Source organism: Ixodes scapularis, unplaced genomic scaffold, assembly GCF_016920785.2.
Source record: "Ixodes scapularis isolate PalLabHiFi unplaced genomic scaffold, ASM1692078v2 PGA_scaffold10__122_contigs__length_95168666, whole genome shotgun sequence".
NCBI lineage: Eukaryota > Metazoa > Arthropoda > Arachnida > Ixodida > Ixodidae > Ixodes > Ixodes scapularis.
Genome location: NW_024609836.1, coordinates 48,441,233 through 48,458,984, shown reverse-complemented (window position 1 = coordinate 48,458,984; position 17,752 = coordinate 48,441,233). Strand labels below are relative to the sequence as shown.

The following is a 17,752-nucleotide window of genomic DNA, read 5'->3' as shown; positions in this document are numbered from 1 at the left end:
ACTAGGGTGCCTGGAATGAGTCTCTGCCAGTGCCAGGTGCGCCTACCACAGCCTAAAACGTGGTCCCTCGACTTCTGCTTGACAACACCGCAGAGGTGTCACGTTGTCACCAGCTTTGATTCTGGCGGTGTTACGGCGTCGGGGGGTGCACATGGCAGGTGCCTGTTCTGCTGCAGGTCACCTCTCCAGCTCTACGATCTACGGAAGATTCGGCAGCCAGAAGTTGGAACCCCACGACGATGATGATGCTCGAGTTCGCTCGTAGCTTTTGCCGGAACATCTACGACCGATCGCTGGGATCACGACATCCGACAGTGTGACACGCCGGCTTTTGCGACGTCATATGCCACCACTTTGGAACCACTTTAGACGTATGCGGAGGGCAAGTTTGTGTGCTTCTTTTCCAGAGGTTGTGGTGACGTCAGGACGACAAGCTTAGATTGGCTCTGATTGAAAAATAGTAGGTAGGGTAGACCTTGTAGCGGTTGTGCGACCACCGAGTCCAAAACGACAAAGTCGGTGAGCAAGAGCATGAGCAAGAAGACAGAGCGTGCTGCTGCCAGAACACCACGAGACATGAGGCTCGGAGCCAGCACTGCACGGCGGGTGCATCAACCAATGTCTTGGACGGTTTTGTATATTTTGTAAATAAAATTTAGAGCCCTTCCACTTCACGTGAAGATAGAGGACTAGTGAAGCTGTTATCTTTACGACGTCTAGGATGATGCCCAGAGGACGACGTCTAGCACGACTTCTTGGACGACCTCAAGGACAACCTCAAGGACGACTTCTGGGACGACATCTAGAACGACCTCAAGGATGACTTCTAGGACGACTTCTCAGACGACCTCAAGGATAACGTCTAGGACGACCTTAAAGGGACGCTGAACTGAAATCTGGATTCCCCAAAACACATGACAAAAGCGTGCAACGGGATGCTACAAACACCAAAACATCACTCATACAGCGATGCCTCGAAAGAGACGCTTTTGGCAGGAATGTTGACGTCATGTTTCTCCGAGAAGGAGAGGGAACGGCCTCGCATCTTCTCCGCCTCGCGGCCTTGAGGGAGCAAAGCAAAGAGAAGAGGAAACTAGGTATCTTGACGTCAAGCGCCTCGTCGGCCTGGTTCAACCTCGACTTCTTTTTCCAAAAATACGGCCGTCCATTTGAGATATCGCCTTACTAGTAGTGTTGTAGGGATAGTAGCGTCCCGCCTACATCTCCAGCATTGTTGTTTTTTTTTTAAATCCAAATTTCGGTTCACCATCCCTTTAAGGTCAACTTCTAGGACGACGCCTAGAGAAATTCAGCCTTTCCAGTCTGGTGAAAACCAGAGTGGAAAGGCTGGGAAAGTTGCCGCCGTCTGTGAGCAAAGGCGGCAACCAGACAAACGGCAAGCCGGTTGTCTGGTTGACGCCGTCGCTCAAAAACTGCGATGCTTTCTGGAGTTTTGTGTCAACATTTATTTGTCCCCGGACACGAAACTGGGGAAACTAGCCCTTAACAGCTCCGCTGTAATAGTGTACATAGAGTTTTTGATTACTATCTCTACATAATTGGTAACCCGGACATGATCAGGAAACGCGACTTCTTCGAGGGGGGGGGGGGGGGGGGGGGGTGTGTTGGTCCTCCTGAGAAATTGAAGTTTGCCGTCTACTGCTTGAGCCGTGGCAGCCTTGACGTGTGCGAAATGCACCTTTTCCGCATTCAGGCTGTTAAGTTTAAAACGGGAGAATGTGTCTGCAACAATGTTATCTTTTTCTTTTGCGTGGCGGACGTCAGATGTGAATTCCGCGATGAAAAAACATGTCGGATGCGTTGAATGATTTTGAATTAAGTGAAAGGATGTGTAGAGTGATTTTGACTAGAAAATTTTCTTGGCGTAGACCAGTGGTTTGTGGTCTGTGGCAATGAAGAATGTGCGGCCTTCAAGAAAGTGACGGAAGTGCTTGACAGCTAAGTACACCACCAGAAGCACTCTCCCAAAGGTGCTGTACATCTTCTCGGCATCTTGCAGTTTTCACAAGAACGATAACCTCAAAGCAAGCTGTCTTAAAGTCTATCCACTATCCTTCAATCAGAGCTCAACAATCTCATGTCACCACAACCCCCTGCAAACGAAGCAGATGAACTTGCGCTTCGCAAAGGCGAGATAGGATGCTAAACAAAGCAGTCGGACGAGCGTTCCAGGCATCGCGGCGATACTCAGGCTCTGCCTGAGTATCTAGCCACCTTGCCGTTCAAGGTCAAAGACTCCAGACGAATAGGGCAACCAAGACGCACCGGATTCTCTATCTCCCCAGAGGCATGCTGGGCCTCTGCTTGCAGGTCAATCTGGGGGGTGTCCTCCACGATCCTCTGCACCGACATCTGGATGAACTCGTCAAAGGAGTCCAGCTGCTGCCGCACGAGGCCCTTCTCGTCAAAGTAGGCGCTGATGACGATCCAGCAGGCCTCCTGCCACAGGTCGGGGGTGATCTCCTCCGACTCATCTTCCCGGAAGGCGTCTGCAGAGGAGGGAGGAAGGCGGCACACTCAGCACGTTCTCGGCCAGATGTAGTGCACATTGCCGAAAATGAATAATAAAATAGCGTCACTCATCAGTTCGTCAAGACGTCGATGCGCGACAGATTCATTACCGCACTCCCAATGTAACAAAATGCCGTTACCATTATCACTTCCGAAAACAAACAAACATTACTTTTGCGTTGCTTTAGATTTCGGTGTTGTTAGATGGTGATAAGCTGCGAATACAAACTTCAACAGTAATTAAACCGTACAAAGTGATTTCGTAGTGTTGATATTTTTTATTGAATTTGTAGAATAGTACTTTATTCATTCTGACTGGATCGACCTCGCTTTCTCAAAGAAGGATTTTGAAATGATGACGGGGAGAAAATATAATTCCCGTTTTCAGCACTCTTTACAGAATTTATTTTCAGCTAAACAAAATTGTAATCAAAAGTAACGAGGAACAATTTAAAGAAGGATACATTAAAATATTAATTAAAATACTTTACTCATTAGTAATATAGAAATCTAACGAGCATGTTAATGCACCATTGAAGAAAGTAATGTGTTACCAGTAGTGCTGTTACTTGTAAAGCAGTACTTCTAATACTGCTCCCAGCCCACCAGTGTTAGGAATCCACTCTCTAAGGCTAGTTAACGAGGATGTTCAACCAAGCCGTAATAAAGACCCAATTTTTTGAGGCCGGGGAGGCCTCAAATTGCGGGGTCCCAAATTAGGGCTCGGCTGGACGTCCCTTTAAATTACTCTCGCCCCAACCAGACAGACTTCTGTCAAATGTTCACTTTCACCTCTTCGGGGCTCAATGAACAAAAAACAGAAGCGCAAACAAACTGATGATCAATCGAACACGATTACAAAGAACTCTAAGACCGAGACAAGAGATGGACAGCACAAACACCTCTTTTTGTGTTTCTGCTGTCTTCCTCTACCCTTGGTCTCAAGGCTCTGCGTAATTATGCCCTTTGATGTCGGTTCCCAAATCCATGTTCGAGAATGCTCAAGCCCACCGTGTTCCCTCATAACTGCTCACGACGCGATGAATGCTAGAGAGCGTGTATTACAAAGAGTTTCCAACTGCTCGATCAGGGTCGCGTGGTTCATGGACCGCGTTTGCAACACGAGTTGCGAGGAGGTGCGGAAAGCGTCGCTCGTCTGCAAACGTCTCGACCTTTCCACCCGCTTTCTTCCTCACCACACAAAAATGTGGCACGTGCAACTAATCTTTGCGGGAGGCGTCTGCCATTAAATTGCAAACGCTCCCCGTAGTTTGAGTTGGACCCTCTCTCCAATTTAGGCCCTCTGTAGATCACACTGGCACCATCTAGATCACCCTGGAACACTCTGAATTTTCATAAATCTTTTATTCGTCATTCTTTCGCCGTGGACACAATATCATTCTGACAATGTTACGAGCCGCCCTTTCTCATGGATAGCGTGCCAATCTGATCTCGCAAATGCTACAAGTCCTGCGGTCTAGTATACCTATTTCGGAGATGTGCAGAGTGCAAGTTTGTCTGCTTCTTTTGCAGGCGTTGTGGTGATGTCGAAATGCTGACCTTCGATTGGTTCCCATTGGAGGATGGTGAGTGGACATCAAGGCAGCTTGCTTTGAGATCTACCCACTATACTTCAGTCAGAGCCAACAGACCTCGGCATTCTGATGCCACCACAACCCCTACAAAAGAAGCAGATAAACTTGCGCTCCGCATTCTATTGCTACCTGACAGATGGCACCAGTCTGTTCTCTCGTCTGTAATAGTGAAAAAAGTGTTTGTACTGGGCTCCGAAGAGGCACCAACGTCACATGGATCGCAACTTTCGGTTGCGGAGACTGGTAGATGAATGCCTGAGCTTAGCGGCGATACAAGTATCTCTGCTTTTCTCCACTAAATTAGAATTCTATCGGAGATTAGTTCGCTGGTGGATTTAGAAGCTTTGAATAGGTGGTGCAAGCCTCCGCACGATTAAGAGTTTAGCTGTATCCACCTACCGTCGTCGTAAGCGGTTACAAGTGAGAGCAACGCACGTGAGCACAGTCAGACGCAGATGTGTGAACCAGACTATTTACTCACAAGGGAACTTGTTTTACAAAGTTTTGCAAATAAATTATAAATACGACCAATCACGATCGTTGCCGCCACTTATATTTAATTACTTTTTTTTTTTTTCTTTTCAAGGCAGGCTGTGATGTTTACAAACAAAAATGTCAGAATGTTGTCAGAATGTCTTGAAGCATTGAGAGCACGGCTAAAATAATAAATTTCAAAAAAGTGTTTTGCCATGTCATTTAACTTGGTCTGTTGACCTGTTCAGGTAAACACACAGGTCATTACAGGGAGTACGAACGTTAGGCAAGATCAATGCACGATTAGCCTCGAGGCCGTGGAACTTGACACAGGTGATCCTTGGGAATCTGCGCATCACGGAAAGTTGTTCACGAGTATAAGAATAATATTATTAATATATTTTTTGGCTCTGGAGAGCCGCGGCACCGCGGAAAGGCAGCAGCCCGTGCCATGGAAGCCCAAGGTGCCGCGTCTAAGGGTTATGATAATGAGATGGGTATATACAAGCAAGATGACGACGAGATGGATTGCTGTTATTGCGGAGTATGGCAGTGCGATTTGCAGATGTCCAGGTTTCGATCGGTGCATGTAGTACAAAGGAGCCCCAAGAACACGGAGGTGCTGTTGCTCACTGGGGTCGAAGCATCAGGCTCTAAGGAAGTAAACCAGTCAAAGTAGAAAGCTGCCGCCTCCGAGGTACCAAGGGCTCAGATTGAGACACCGCCATCACCCGGTGTGACATCCTCTCGACGTATCAGCATGCATCACGAAAAGTGTGCGACAGTCGAAAACAAGCAGCCCAAAAAGGATTTGTGCCAGACGTCTCAACAATCGAGCGAACGTTGGCCCGATCCCGAGGCAAATGTTTGCGTTTCCGCGACTAAAGTTGCTTCGTTTTTTTTGTTGACGGCTTCACAACGTTCTGTCAATCACAACTTCGACGCGAGTCCAGTTCAATGAAAAAGTTTGAATGTTACCTTCTTCTGGTTCGTACATGGCTTCTTCGTTGCTTTTGGAGACTTTGAAGACCAAAGAGCGCCGATATAACGCTCCTACCGGGCCTGTTCTCTCGCTGAGCACGAACTGCGTCAACCGCGGTCGAGCGCAGCCATTGCGGAATAATGGCTATGATGTGATGATGATGATGATTTTTATTTATTTATTAGAAACATTTTATTTTGCGTTCTTTATTAAAAACAAAAGGCGTATTTTATTTTCTATAAAACACTTATCAGCACTAAAATAACGTTTTTAACAAATATAATTCACCATTTTGACTAATAATGTGAAACCGGATTTGGTTTCGTTTTGGTTTCAACCAGTGAGCTGTACCGAATGTACCATAATCACAACTTGAGCCGCTAAGAAATAATGTTTTTTATAAACTAAAACCAAATGATATATATGAAATAAATACTAACATACTTGATGAATTCCCTTTTTTCAAACCAAAACCGAAACAAGTACTAACCAAACAAAACGAAAAGTTTAGTGGTTCAGCTCTTCTTTTAAGCGTTCATACTCCTTCGTCATTGAATTTTTTTTTTTAGTTTGTTAGAAACAAACATGAACAGTGTCACTTAAATAATTAAGAATACAAAAAATATTACAGGATATTGTTGGTCTATTATTGCGTCTTCTCACTTTTTGGTAAAACTGCTCACGCGCGACCAAGAGAACAGCCGCATACCATCGAACTGTTTGTTTACTTAGCGTTGCCATGTTCACCGCCGCATGTAAATACAACGAGAATCGGATACCGACGGCCAAGAACCGCGCCGAGTCGCAACGCAATGTGGACATCTGTAAGTCGCACCCCGATCTCACCATTTCTTCCACTGATCTTAAACTCCGCCTCAAAAATTGGCATCTGTAGGCGAAAAAGAAAAAAAGGCGCGATCCCAACAGGCTGGGGGGTGTGACACGTACTTGAACCAACTTATTTTTCTTCCACGAACTGCAGCCAGGCGCGATGCCATTTTTTTCGCGCTCAAACTTTGGTCGCCGCTTGACGCACATATCGACTACGTAACAGGCAACCGAAAAGCATTTGAACATGATCCTACCGATCAGACTGTCTTGTTTGAGCTTGCCGAAGTGGCTAGGCGAGTTTAGAACGCACCTGCTAAACTTAAGGCTAAAAACAAAAGAAAAAAACACACGAAACATGTTGCCGTGAAGATTACGACATCGTCTCGTTTTTCGCTCATTCGCGGTACTGTTCACTGTACTTCGTTTCACTTTAAAACTGCGAGCTTAGCAGAAGCTACAAGAGCGAGCTTCGGGCTTTTAGCGTCCCTGCGAAGCACGCGCGCTCGCATAATGCAAGCGTCGCTCGAGGCAACATGCGCGTGCTTGTGGCTCTTGCGCTGGTTTCGCTCGCGCATGGAACGAACTATGGAGATTTCGTTTTAAAAAGTAATCGCTTTTCTTTAATGGGTTTGAATTGAGTTTGGGGATCTGAGTAAACGCTAAATTAGCAGGAAACTAGTTTGTATTGGCTGATGGCGAACCGACGTTGCAGCCTGAAGAGAGAATCCGTACAAGGGAGAGAGTTTCTGCGTAATTTGCACGAGGTCGAGCCGGCTCCGTTACGTTCGCTTTAATTCCGCGCGATGAACTGAGATGACCCGAGCACGTCCGAGAAATTCGCCGTGCTTTCGCTTGGCTTCACGTTTCCGAAACCGTTCCGTACTCGGTTAGCAGACAACACTGCGTGCAGACGACACACACAAAAGAAATGGGGTTACGGGAGAATCGGTTTTCCGATAGGCGGTTTGCGGAAGTTTTGTTCGTATATATCTGTGTTCATTGATTCGTTAGTGTGCGTGAGTTGTTGCGCCGTGCTCAGTTACAATTCTCTGGGAAATCGTATGCTGTACAAGGCGGTAAAATTAATTTAATGTAATTTTGTTCATGTTTCGACGTGGGTAAGGCAACTCGCAAAAAATGAAAATTGAATAGGCCGATAAAAGTTGTCGACGAAAACATTGCATGGCGTCTAAAAGCCGATTCTGTATAAATATAGAAAAATCATTGATTGATCTCGATGCCCCACATATGAGGTCATAAAAAAGGATTTAAAAAGCACCTAAAAAAAATTTTTTTTTTTTAACAGTTTGGGGGTGACACGCGCGTCAAAAAATTAATTTTGCGCGAAGGAATATATATATATATATTTTTTTTTAGTAATTTGTCGGCGCGAGACACGATTTAGTCGGCAGTCACCTCCTTTCCACTTTTTTTTTCTCGGCATTTCGGGCGCGTGGAGAAAAGGAGGATCGGCTTCTAGCCTTCACGACCGAGATGGTCATTCCGGAATGACCCGTGACTTCATGGACCTTGCGCGCAGAATTTCAAATTAATCTCTCGCCGTCAAATATTTTTTCGCGTAAATTTTATTATTATTATTTTTTTCTGCCACGCGTGTCCCAACCAAACTGCTTAAAAAATGTTTTTTCTTTTTTGGCTTTTTTTTAAGAGGGGGGGGGGGGGGGGGGCAACGAGCGACTGCCCCCCTTCCAAAGGCCCCCCAAGGTTGACTTTTTTAAATTCAAAAATTGATTTACACCTGGCAAAAGTTTACTTTTTGGTGACAGCAAATATTGGGCCAACAAAATAGATCTGGGCAGCGTTTTGGCTGTAACACATATTTTAACTCTTCCCCCCCCCCCCCCCCCCCCCCCCCCCCCCCAAGCCTGACCCATATATTTGCCCCTGGGGTCATAGAATGGGTACACATAAATGGCTGTCCAACCAGCTAACACAGCAGATGCTATGCCCGGCGCATCTGTTTTCAGTGCGGAGAGCAAGTCGTCTGCTCCTTCCACAGGAGTTGCGGTGACGTCAGAACGACGCCTCACTCCGATTGGATTTGATTCAAAAGACGGTGAATCGACCTCAATGCTTTAAAGTCTACCCACTATATTTTTCAGTCAGCCAATAAGAGCTCGACGTTCTGACTTTATCGTTATTGCAACCCCTGTGCAAGAAGCAGACAAACTTGCGCTCCTCATTTGGGCATTAGCCACGCAAACAGCACGGCTTTCCTCCTTGCCTCCTCCCTTGACGATAGCCAGCAGATTGTCTGAGTGGCTGCCCGAGCCCACAGAATGAGCACACTCTATAAGTCTGTGTGAGGACACAAGCGAAGGGAAGCTTTCCTCCTGGCAAGAACACAATGTGCAAAAACGGAACAGAACCAAAGGCAAACCTCCACTGTACAGCAGATAACATGACTAGAAAATTCACCCTGTTTAAACAGCCCCTTAAATTGATATTTCAACAAAATTTGAAATATACCTGTCGTGTTCAGATATAGGCTGAATATTGTGGGATTTTGCTACCAAGAGAGGTACCGATAGAGTAACCAAAGGGTTATCTCAACAGCGGCGGCGATCTCAAAGGAGACGTTAAACCTAGTAGCATGGTCCCCACATCCCTGCGGCAATATAGACGTTTAGTTCCACATTACCGCGGGTCGATTCGGTAAATTACCTCTGTCAATGCCAATGATTGACTACCTTGTCTCACTCTCGAATATAGCGGAAGAGAAGATACACATACCAGAGTAAGGACAGAGTCCAAGAGCATTTACTATAACACTCTTCTAAAAGAACTACAATGTTCCCATCCAATATGCCCCCCAAGCCGGCAAGGTAAGAAGAGGCCCTTACCTGCCTGATGGGGTGTAGCCTGAAACAACCCATTCCCGTTTGAGCCCGTCCCATTTCGACCCATTCGTGAATCAACCTTCCCTAGTGAACCTGTCCCATTTCGACCCATTCCCGAATCAGCCTTCTCGTTTGAACTCGTCCCGTTTCATCCCATTCCCCAAACGCCTTTCTCATTTGAACCCGTCCCATTTCAACCGACACTCGAAAGACCCTTTGCATTTGAGCCCGTCCCTTATCAACCCATTTGTATAAGACCCTGCGTATCGCAGCCTCAATTTTTTTTTAGTTCCGCGGGACGACGATGCGATTTCGCTTGCGCACATGGCTGCAGACCGTCGCCGTCGTGCTCAGCAGATCCACGCACCGCCACATTATCGTTTGCTATTGCATCGCTGACTGCTGCCACTGCCACACTGCTTCAAACAAAGAGCGCAGGCGCTCATCGTGTTTCTTTTTCTTTCTTTTTTTTTTCTTCCCCTATCTCAGCAGCAGTGCCCGGAGGGGGGGGGGGGGGGGTGCGATAAACAAACCTAACAACCCCCCTCCCCCCCCCCCCCCCCCCCCCAAAAAAAAAAAAACAAAAAAAAACGCGCCCCCTTTTCTTTTTATCTCTGGGTAATGTCCACCCCTCAGAAATTTCTGGGGAGAACCCTGCCACATGATGATCCACAATATCCGTAAGTGACAATCGCATGTCTGTACTTTGAGCCTGATGGTTGTATTTTTCATTATAAACTGCTCACTCTGGCAAGCGCTCGGAGAGCAGCCAGCGCAGAACATGTGACATCCAGCACAATTGTGATGTCACCTGTCTCAGGACGAGCAAAGCTGCAGTGCAAGGCTGACGTCGACAATACGATTGCAAGCAGGGCATCTTGCCGCTGCCATGTCTCTGCTGGTGCGGGCAAGTGCTTGCGATTACAAGCTTGCCAAAGCTACATTCACGCACATGCTGCACATGCTTGCACGCATGGGGCACCATTGAGGCTAGAGTTCTAGGTGAGACAGGCATCGTCGTTACCTGTTAATGTTCCTAGACGGACATTACAAACGAGGCTTTAGCGACGTCCATCAGGCGCCATTTGCTAATTGTTTAATTTTTTTTTTTAAATTCCTTTTTGTGTCATTTTCAATAAAAGATTTAGGTGTACGATGTGCTACTGCTCTCTTGAACACATATAGACCAAGAAATAAGCTCCGAAATTTCGCTTTGGTGTGATACAGCTTTTACTGTGTGCGTGATGCAGTTGAGTAGTTTGTTTTCATCTTGGGAACTTTGTATACTTCCACAAAGCCCTCCACTCTTTCCATTTTAGCAGAGGGAAGGCTAGAGGAGTGGAGAGGAGGCAACCACCAATCATAGCGAGCAGAGAGCTTTATATGAGGGGCCTGGCCTGCTTTGCTTAACCCATTACTAATTCCCCTTTTATGTGGAATTTGAGATGAGTTGTCCCTTATTTTGTCAAAACTTGCTTGTTTAAAGTGCAAGAAGCATAACTTTTGTTTTTCTCTTGCAACCAAGAACTATTTTAAAAACTTAAGCTGTATCTGGTACACAGAGGAATTAAACGAATGCACCACCATGCACTTATGCAATCACTACTGCGCAGTGAAAGTTATAGCCCCGAGGTTACCTATGGCTGCACTGCTCAGATGTGCTCTCTATGGCAGGGAGACAAGGCACCATATTAAGGTGGATCGACTTTGTGTTGTGCAAACATCAGTACTGCTTTGGATCATGCATTGGATTGAATGGTGTTGGCTAAAATCCTTGGATGGGTGGAAGCTATAGGCCTCTTGCATCTGACATCACTTCTGATTAGCCTCGAAATCGAAACCAACATTGTGTCTGCCATCAGTGCCTTGGCACCTTGTTAGAGGGATTCGGCGTCTTATTGTGGCAGTAGTAGTGCCGTAGAGCCCTGGCGCTTGCCTTGCCCGTGTTTGGTGATAAAACAAAGTGGTGGCGAGCAGCCGATGGAACACGGGTCAGTATAAGCGTGGCCGTTTAACATCCTCGGATGGCACTTGAATGCCTCGCAAGATTGTCGTCGAAGGGCAAAAAATGCGTCGTCTGCTAATCATTTGCGGTGACTAACAAGAAAATTAGTGCTGTGCAAAGATTCTCAGCACTGTAGCCGGTCCTCCAACTTTTTGACTGGCTACAGAGATGAAGACTGAAGCTGCCACACAAGTAATTTTGTCTGCTTAACTTGTCCTAGTCAATTGCAGAGGTTTCTCAACTGACACAAAGTGCAGTTTACGAACCCTTAGTCGATACACAGCTCTTCTGTCGATATTGTACCGACAGATCCATTGGAGCCGTTTATGATGCCGGCGAACTGATTGCTCAGGCATCGCCTTGTCCTAATTCCTAATAATTGCCGGAATTCTAAAAAAAATACTGATTGCCATAGATCCATCTTGTCACCTACTTTTACTGCTGGAACAATTCGTTACAGCCCAACTGACCGTTTTAGACATCAAGTAAGCGGACAAACTATAGCGTGTACACGGCCCCCAAAGCACACAAAACATTGCGTAACAGCAACGAACACCTCCGATTCGGATTTTGGTGAGATTTCCAAACCAGAACTAGTTTTGCATCATGGTCTCGTGCAAGAACCCTATACTCTGTTTCACTTTTCAATGTACTGCACGGACATTATCAGTCATCCCAGCCAGTTTAGCAGTATGAACTATCGCACAACACAGCACCCCGTGTGTGGCTGTGACCCTCTTGAAGGTCAGGTGACATTCACGCGACGTTGGACTGGTTCTAATGGCTCACAGCATGGGCTACGGGCTGTTGTAAGGTGAAACAGAGAATAGTGGCTGGACCCTTTATAGTGGCTGGTAGCTTGCACCACCTAGCCTAGAAAACTTTTCATTGATCAAACAAAGTGTTGCCTCCAACTCATTATTTTGCAGCTGGGTCCGGCTCACAATGACTGGACCGTACCGGGCGCTGGACAATGAATGACCAGTGTCGGCAAGGGTTCACGAGTGCTGCGATACTTCGAGCCGTCCACAGCACCACCTGGGAAAGCAAGTCGGTGCGCCATGGCGGCCACGGCCACCCCTAGAGGCCGTCCCAGCAACGAAGAGCTCTTGCGCAAACCCCCGCAAGAGATCCTGCGCTGGCTGCAGAAAGTCGAGGCCGAGAACCTCAAGCTCATGTTTGACCATGGCACCATGATGCGGGAGGTCAACCGGCGCATGCAGGTAAGAATTGCCGCCCTCCCCTGGTGCATCGGATCAGCCGTGTGCTACTGCAGTGAATGCGGCGGTGACGTCGGAGCGCAGAGCCCCGATTGGAAGGATGGAGAATAGGCGCAGAGGCTAGCTGCCTTTGCGTCTCCTTCCACTGAGAGTCGGCAATATCGTTGCCTGCTTCTCATGCAAAGGGAGCAGTGGCATCAAGGTCAGGTGTTAGGGCTTCAAACGCCGACATCGTTTGCTACTTGTTCTTAGGATGGCTGTCTTACCTTTCCTATGGCTTTGCTGGTTCCTTACGAACAAGCACTTATTTTTTCAGAAAGAAGCGATGAAATTGGAAGCGTGCGACAAGATGGTAGTGCCACGGTGCAGCTCCTAGAGGAAGCATTTTGCATAGATTACAGCCAGATGGGCATGACATCCAGTGTAGCAGCCAACCTTAGTTTATAAATAATGTCAGCTTAGACCACAACTTCTTGACACGATGGGTTGGTCTGCCATAATCCAATCCAATCCAATGTTCCCAGCTGCACCTGATAGAGATTTGCAAATCTTGCATCGTCTTTGGCTAAATCCCGTCTTTTTTTTACTCTGCGTGACTGCCCTGGTTGGGCCACCACAATCCAATCCAATCTGGTGCCTTCCTAGTTGCACCTGAACGACCCTCCTTTGCAAACCCTTTTTAACACGTGCCGTAATCCAATCCAATCTGGCACCTCTACAGTGCACCTGATGAATAGAGCCCTGCACGGATAACAGTTTTATCATGTGCATCAGAGTCATATCCGCAAACTTTGTATCCGCAACCAAACCGCATCCGCAATGTGCTTAAATTATTGTATCCGTATCCGATCTGCATCCACAAACTTGAGGTCTGTTCGATTTGGCCAGAAAGTTTTGAACTAGTTCTGTCCGAGTTTAGAGGGGTGCGGAAGTCGTGCAGCGGCGGCACAGAACCAGTGCAGCCACCGTGTTAAAGTTGGTTCACACACTTGCGTCGTGTCCGACCGCATGTGACTGCAATGACTTGCGATATATGGGTTGCTATGGCAACAGCTGCGTCGGCTTCGACAAAACCGGCTTTTACCCTGTTTTGTTGGAGCCGACGCAACTTTTGTCTTAGCAGCCCGTACATCCCAAGCCATTGCAATCACACTCGGTCAAACTCACGGAAATGTGTGAATCACCCTTTAGGACTTTCGCTGTGATCGGCTTCCGGAGTGGAAGCGCAGGGTGTTGTCTGCATCTCTTGGATCTTGTTTCTGCACGCCACGGCGTATGCTACATTTTATTATTTGCAGTTTGGTGAGACCATTCGTGTTCCTTTAGTTTGAAGTATATAAACAAAACATTTTTTGTGAATGTTTATTTATTCGAGTGTTCTAAAAACAATCTCTGCGTGACATGCGTTTCTGTCTGCATTTTTAAGGGCTGTCCGCTTCCTCTCGTTTCCATAAGTGGAAACTAGAGGAAGTGGATTCACATTCATTTACCAATAGTACATTCATTCGAAGTCTCTCGAGTTTTGCATCTCGGCGATAGGTTAGCGGGATCAGGATGATTCTGCGTTGAGAGTTACTGGCGGCAGCGCATGGTAGTGTTTACTTCGAACATGAAGGCCTGACGAGACTTGGCCAAAACGGTTATTGATTGTCACTTTGATGTCAAGTTAAAGCGTTTATTCTGATTTTCAAGAAATAGTACCGTGGAACTGCCAAGCCGATGCAGAGTCTCGGTGTTCTTTCCCATGCCCAAAGTGGGCGGCCACAGTTGTTTAGTTTAAATTATCTGTTTGCCTCATGTATAGCTAGTGGGTGGGTTAAATAAAAGGTTGTGAATGCAAGCATTGCTTCCTTGATGTTTCTTGACTGATGCAAACAGACAAATGTTCTGGCACTGTCGTGTGACATACACGCATTTTTCAATCAACTGCAAATTTGATGACTTGACATTCAGCTCGTTTGTGTATATAAAACACGTGAAATAAATCATAAAAAGCCACGGTGCCGCATTCTGTAATATTGGGCACAACCAAGCAAAGATTACACGTAGCCTGATAGCTGATGTTGTACTTTGTTTTTTGCATTCCACATCACTTAGAAGTCATAAAAACTGCGGTCGACCACACATGTTTTCAGAAAATGTGTGTCGAGGCGCGGCGCTGCCTGCAAGATAATATTTTTTTGACCGCCACTTTCGATCGCTCCCCAGTCCGGACTCCGAAGTCCAAAGCTCCAAAGTATTAAGTTTGAGACATAAAAGTAATGACAAAATTTCTTTGAAAATATTTACACGTCTTCAGGATCAGTTCTAAGCAGAAACCCTCAACTGCATGCTCTGAACCACATACCTAAAAGCAACTAGCCAACTATCAACAAAACAAAAACAAAAAAACACTCGCACGCAACGGGGTTGCTGTGTAGAAGGAATTGAATACTGTCAGCTTAGGTGGATTCAGACTTTCGCCTCTCTTAAATTAAGACCCACTAATGAGAAGCCTCTCTGCCAGTGCATTTGATGCTGGGATGGCATGCACGAACTGCGCTACAAGAGTGAGGTACGGAAACTCATGCCGGTGCAAGTTTCTGTATCGCTCGCCTATTCACTCTGCACTCCGCGATCTCACTCGTTTATGGTCCGCCTCAGCAAAAATGTGGATCCCAACTCGCAGATATCTGCATCTGATCCGCATCCGTTGCCCCTGGCATCTGCATCCGATCCGCCATCCGCCAGATCTGATTCATTCTTATCCACATCCGCCAGTTGACTGCGGATATTCGCGGATGATCCGCGGGTAATCCGTGGATATGCAGGGCTCTGCTCATGAAGATTTGCAAGCCCTTGAACATTTCTGGCTAGATCCAGTATTTTTTGACACTGTGATCTCTTGACACAAAATGTTAAGTTGCCATAATCCGATCCAATCCATTCCCAGGTACATTTGATGGAGATCCGCAGCCTGCGGGAGGTGAACGAGCGTTTGCAGCGGGACAGCCAGGAGCTGAGAGATCTGTGCTGCTTCCTGGACGACGACCGGCAGAAGGGCCGCAAGCTGGCCCGGGAGTGGCAGCGGTTCGGGCGCTACACGGCCTCGGTCATGCGCCAAGAGGTGGCTGCCTACCAGGGCAAGCTCAGGGGCCTGGACGCACGCCAGCAGGACCTCCTCAGGGACAACCTCCAGCTCAAGGTGGGTACGCTCGGACCAAACGGTTGCACATTGCTACGTCACTTGCAAAACAGTTAAGAGTGCTTACACGCTTCGGTTGCATGCCGGTACGTTGCTTCTGATATGCTCGCTTGTTGACACGCCGCTTATAAAATGGCTATGTGTCGGTGCTTCATTTATGGACTGCAGGGACTGCCTGCAGCTCAAGGTGGGTATGCTGTGACGAAACAATTACATGTCGCTGCGTCACTCATAATGCAGTTACGGTGTGTGTTGTTCACTCACGAAGCAGTTATGGTGGTATGTTGCTTATGAAAGAGCTCCGTTTTGGTGTATCACTTATGAAATGGTTACATGTCGCTACATCATTAATGAAATGGTTACGTCTTGGTACGTCACTTATGGGCTGCTAATGAGACCTGCAGCTCAGGGTGTAAGGGTGTCTGTATGCTTCAACAAAACTCGGTGCCTAGAACGCACCTCTGACTGGTGTGTTTAGAGTCGACGGACACCGAAGGAGGCACGAGACGAGACGCTGCAACGACAGGGAACCCTGGCTTCCTCTCGCCTTTTGCTCCGGCACTTCTATGACTGAAAACCAGGATTGTGACATCCGACGGCACGAGACGCCGGCTCCGGTGGAGCAAATTGTTGCAACCTCGGGACCACTTTCGACGCACAACTACAATTGAGGCCGGCAAGTGCTACGCTGCACCTAGAGCGTCGGCGCTCCAGCCGCCAATTTTCTCGTGGATGCTGCCATTTTGATGCTTGGTGCGGAGCGGATGTTATCGACGGTCGTCACAATTTGAAATTGTCATTTACTCGACTTTCGACGGTGCGTCCGAAAGCGTTCAAAAGCTTGTGCGATATGTATTCAGAGACTGTTTTTACTTTCCAGGGTGACCGAAATTTGTTTCTAGGTGTTTAGTTAGAGCTTTGGCCAACCGGCAACAATGATTTTAAGTGCCTAGGTGGCCAAAGTGTCGTCTCCCTCAGGCAAAGTTTATGTAGTGGCGGCTCTACGCCGGACTAAAGTCACCGGATACTGGGAAAGTAGCACCGTTGCCTTCCCAGGCGAAAATCAGTCCACTTCTAGCTGGATTATGGAACTGGAAACGAGGCAATCCAGCTGGATTCCAGCTGGACACAGCTGGACCCAGCTGGAATCCAGCTGGACCCAGCTGGACCGCCTCATTTCCAGTTCCATAATCCAGCTGGAAGTGGACTGATTTTCGCCTGGGTTCCCTGCCCGCTAGTGGGGCGGAAACAGATACTAACATACAGGCGACCAAAACCTCACAAGGCGATTGGCAGATTGGTCTCTGTTGCCACGGTAGTTGCCATTTCGGTCCTTGGAAATCTTTGAAGATTTGAACAGGTTGTTCTGAACCAGTCAAGCCGATATCACTACAAAGAGTCATCATACTAAAAGCGTTCCTCGCCAATATAAATATGCAATAAACTTATCAATCACTCTGAGCTCTCCGGATCTCTAACAATTTTTCTTTTTCTTATTTCAAGGCAGGGAAATTATCTTTCAATGCCGCCAAGCACCAATGTCACTTGTTTCATAGGTCTGCACTTGTTTCGCTGATGTGTGGGTGCAAAATCTCGGTATACAAGAAATATCATTATCAAAGGGGTTAGGACATGCCAAAAATAAAATACAAAATAACTACATTGAAGCCCCCCCCCCCCCCCCCCCCCTTCCCCCCCCCCGCCCCCCCCCCGAGAGATGACCAGCCCTCCCTAAAAGGTAACCCTCCCCCTATTTTTAGCTTGATTTCCTATTTTCTTTGAAGTACCGAAAGATAGCCTATTCCTAGTAATAGTAGTGTTGGGATCAATGATAACCTCAGCATAAATGCGTCTAGTTCGCTATGGCAGGATATAATCGAACATTGCTGACTGGGAAGTACAGTCATCTTTACTTCATTGCTCCTCGCCTCTTTAACAAGTTCGGCAGAGGCACATGATCTAGAAATAGGATTTTGTTTTCAACTTTTCTTGATTGCACATTGAAAGTGAGCCCACTCCTTACTTTCACCCAATTTTTTCTCGATCTTAGGCGGGCCATTTCTTGGGA

General features: G+C 47.0%; 2 protein-coding genes across 2 annotated transcripts in view; one reads left to right on the top strand and one right to left on the bottom strand.

Annotated features, from left to right (window-relative positions):
• LOC8043910 (DNA-directed RNA polymerase II subunit RPB2) overlaps window positions 1–5,725 on the bottom strand; it is a 30,189-nt gene extending 24,464 nt beyond the window's left edge. Inside the window, exons 1-2 of the mRNA XM_029991123.3 lie at window positions 5,580–5,725; window positions 2,287–2,510 (exon numbers count right to left, since the gene is read on the bottom strand). Of these exons, the coding sequence (XP_029846983.1) occupies window positions 2,287–2,510; window positions 5,580–5,598 (243 nt within the window). The 5' untranslated portion in view covers window positions 5,599–5,725. The remainder of the gene's footprint in view (window positions 1–2,286; window positions 2,511–5,579) is intronic.
• Window positions 5,726–6,276: 551 nt separating this feature from the next.
• The window catches only part of LOC8043909 (coiled-coil domain-containing protein 85C), a 24,043-nt gene continuing 12,567 nt past the window's right edge, over window positions 6,277–17,752 (top strand). Inside the window, exons 1-3 of the mRNA XM_029991118.3 lie at window positions 6,277–6,407; window positions 12,210–12,503; window positions 15,433–15,684. Coding sequence (XP_029846978.2) covers window positions 12,258–12,503; window positions 15,433–15,684 — 498 coding nt within the window. The 5' untranslated portion in view covers window positions 6,277–6,407; window positions 12,210–12,257. The remainder of the gene's footprint in view (window positions 6,408–12,209; window positions 12,504–15,432; window positions 15,685–17,752) is intronic.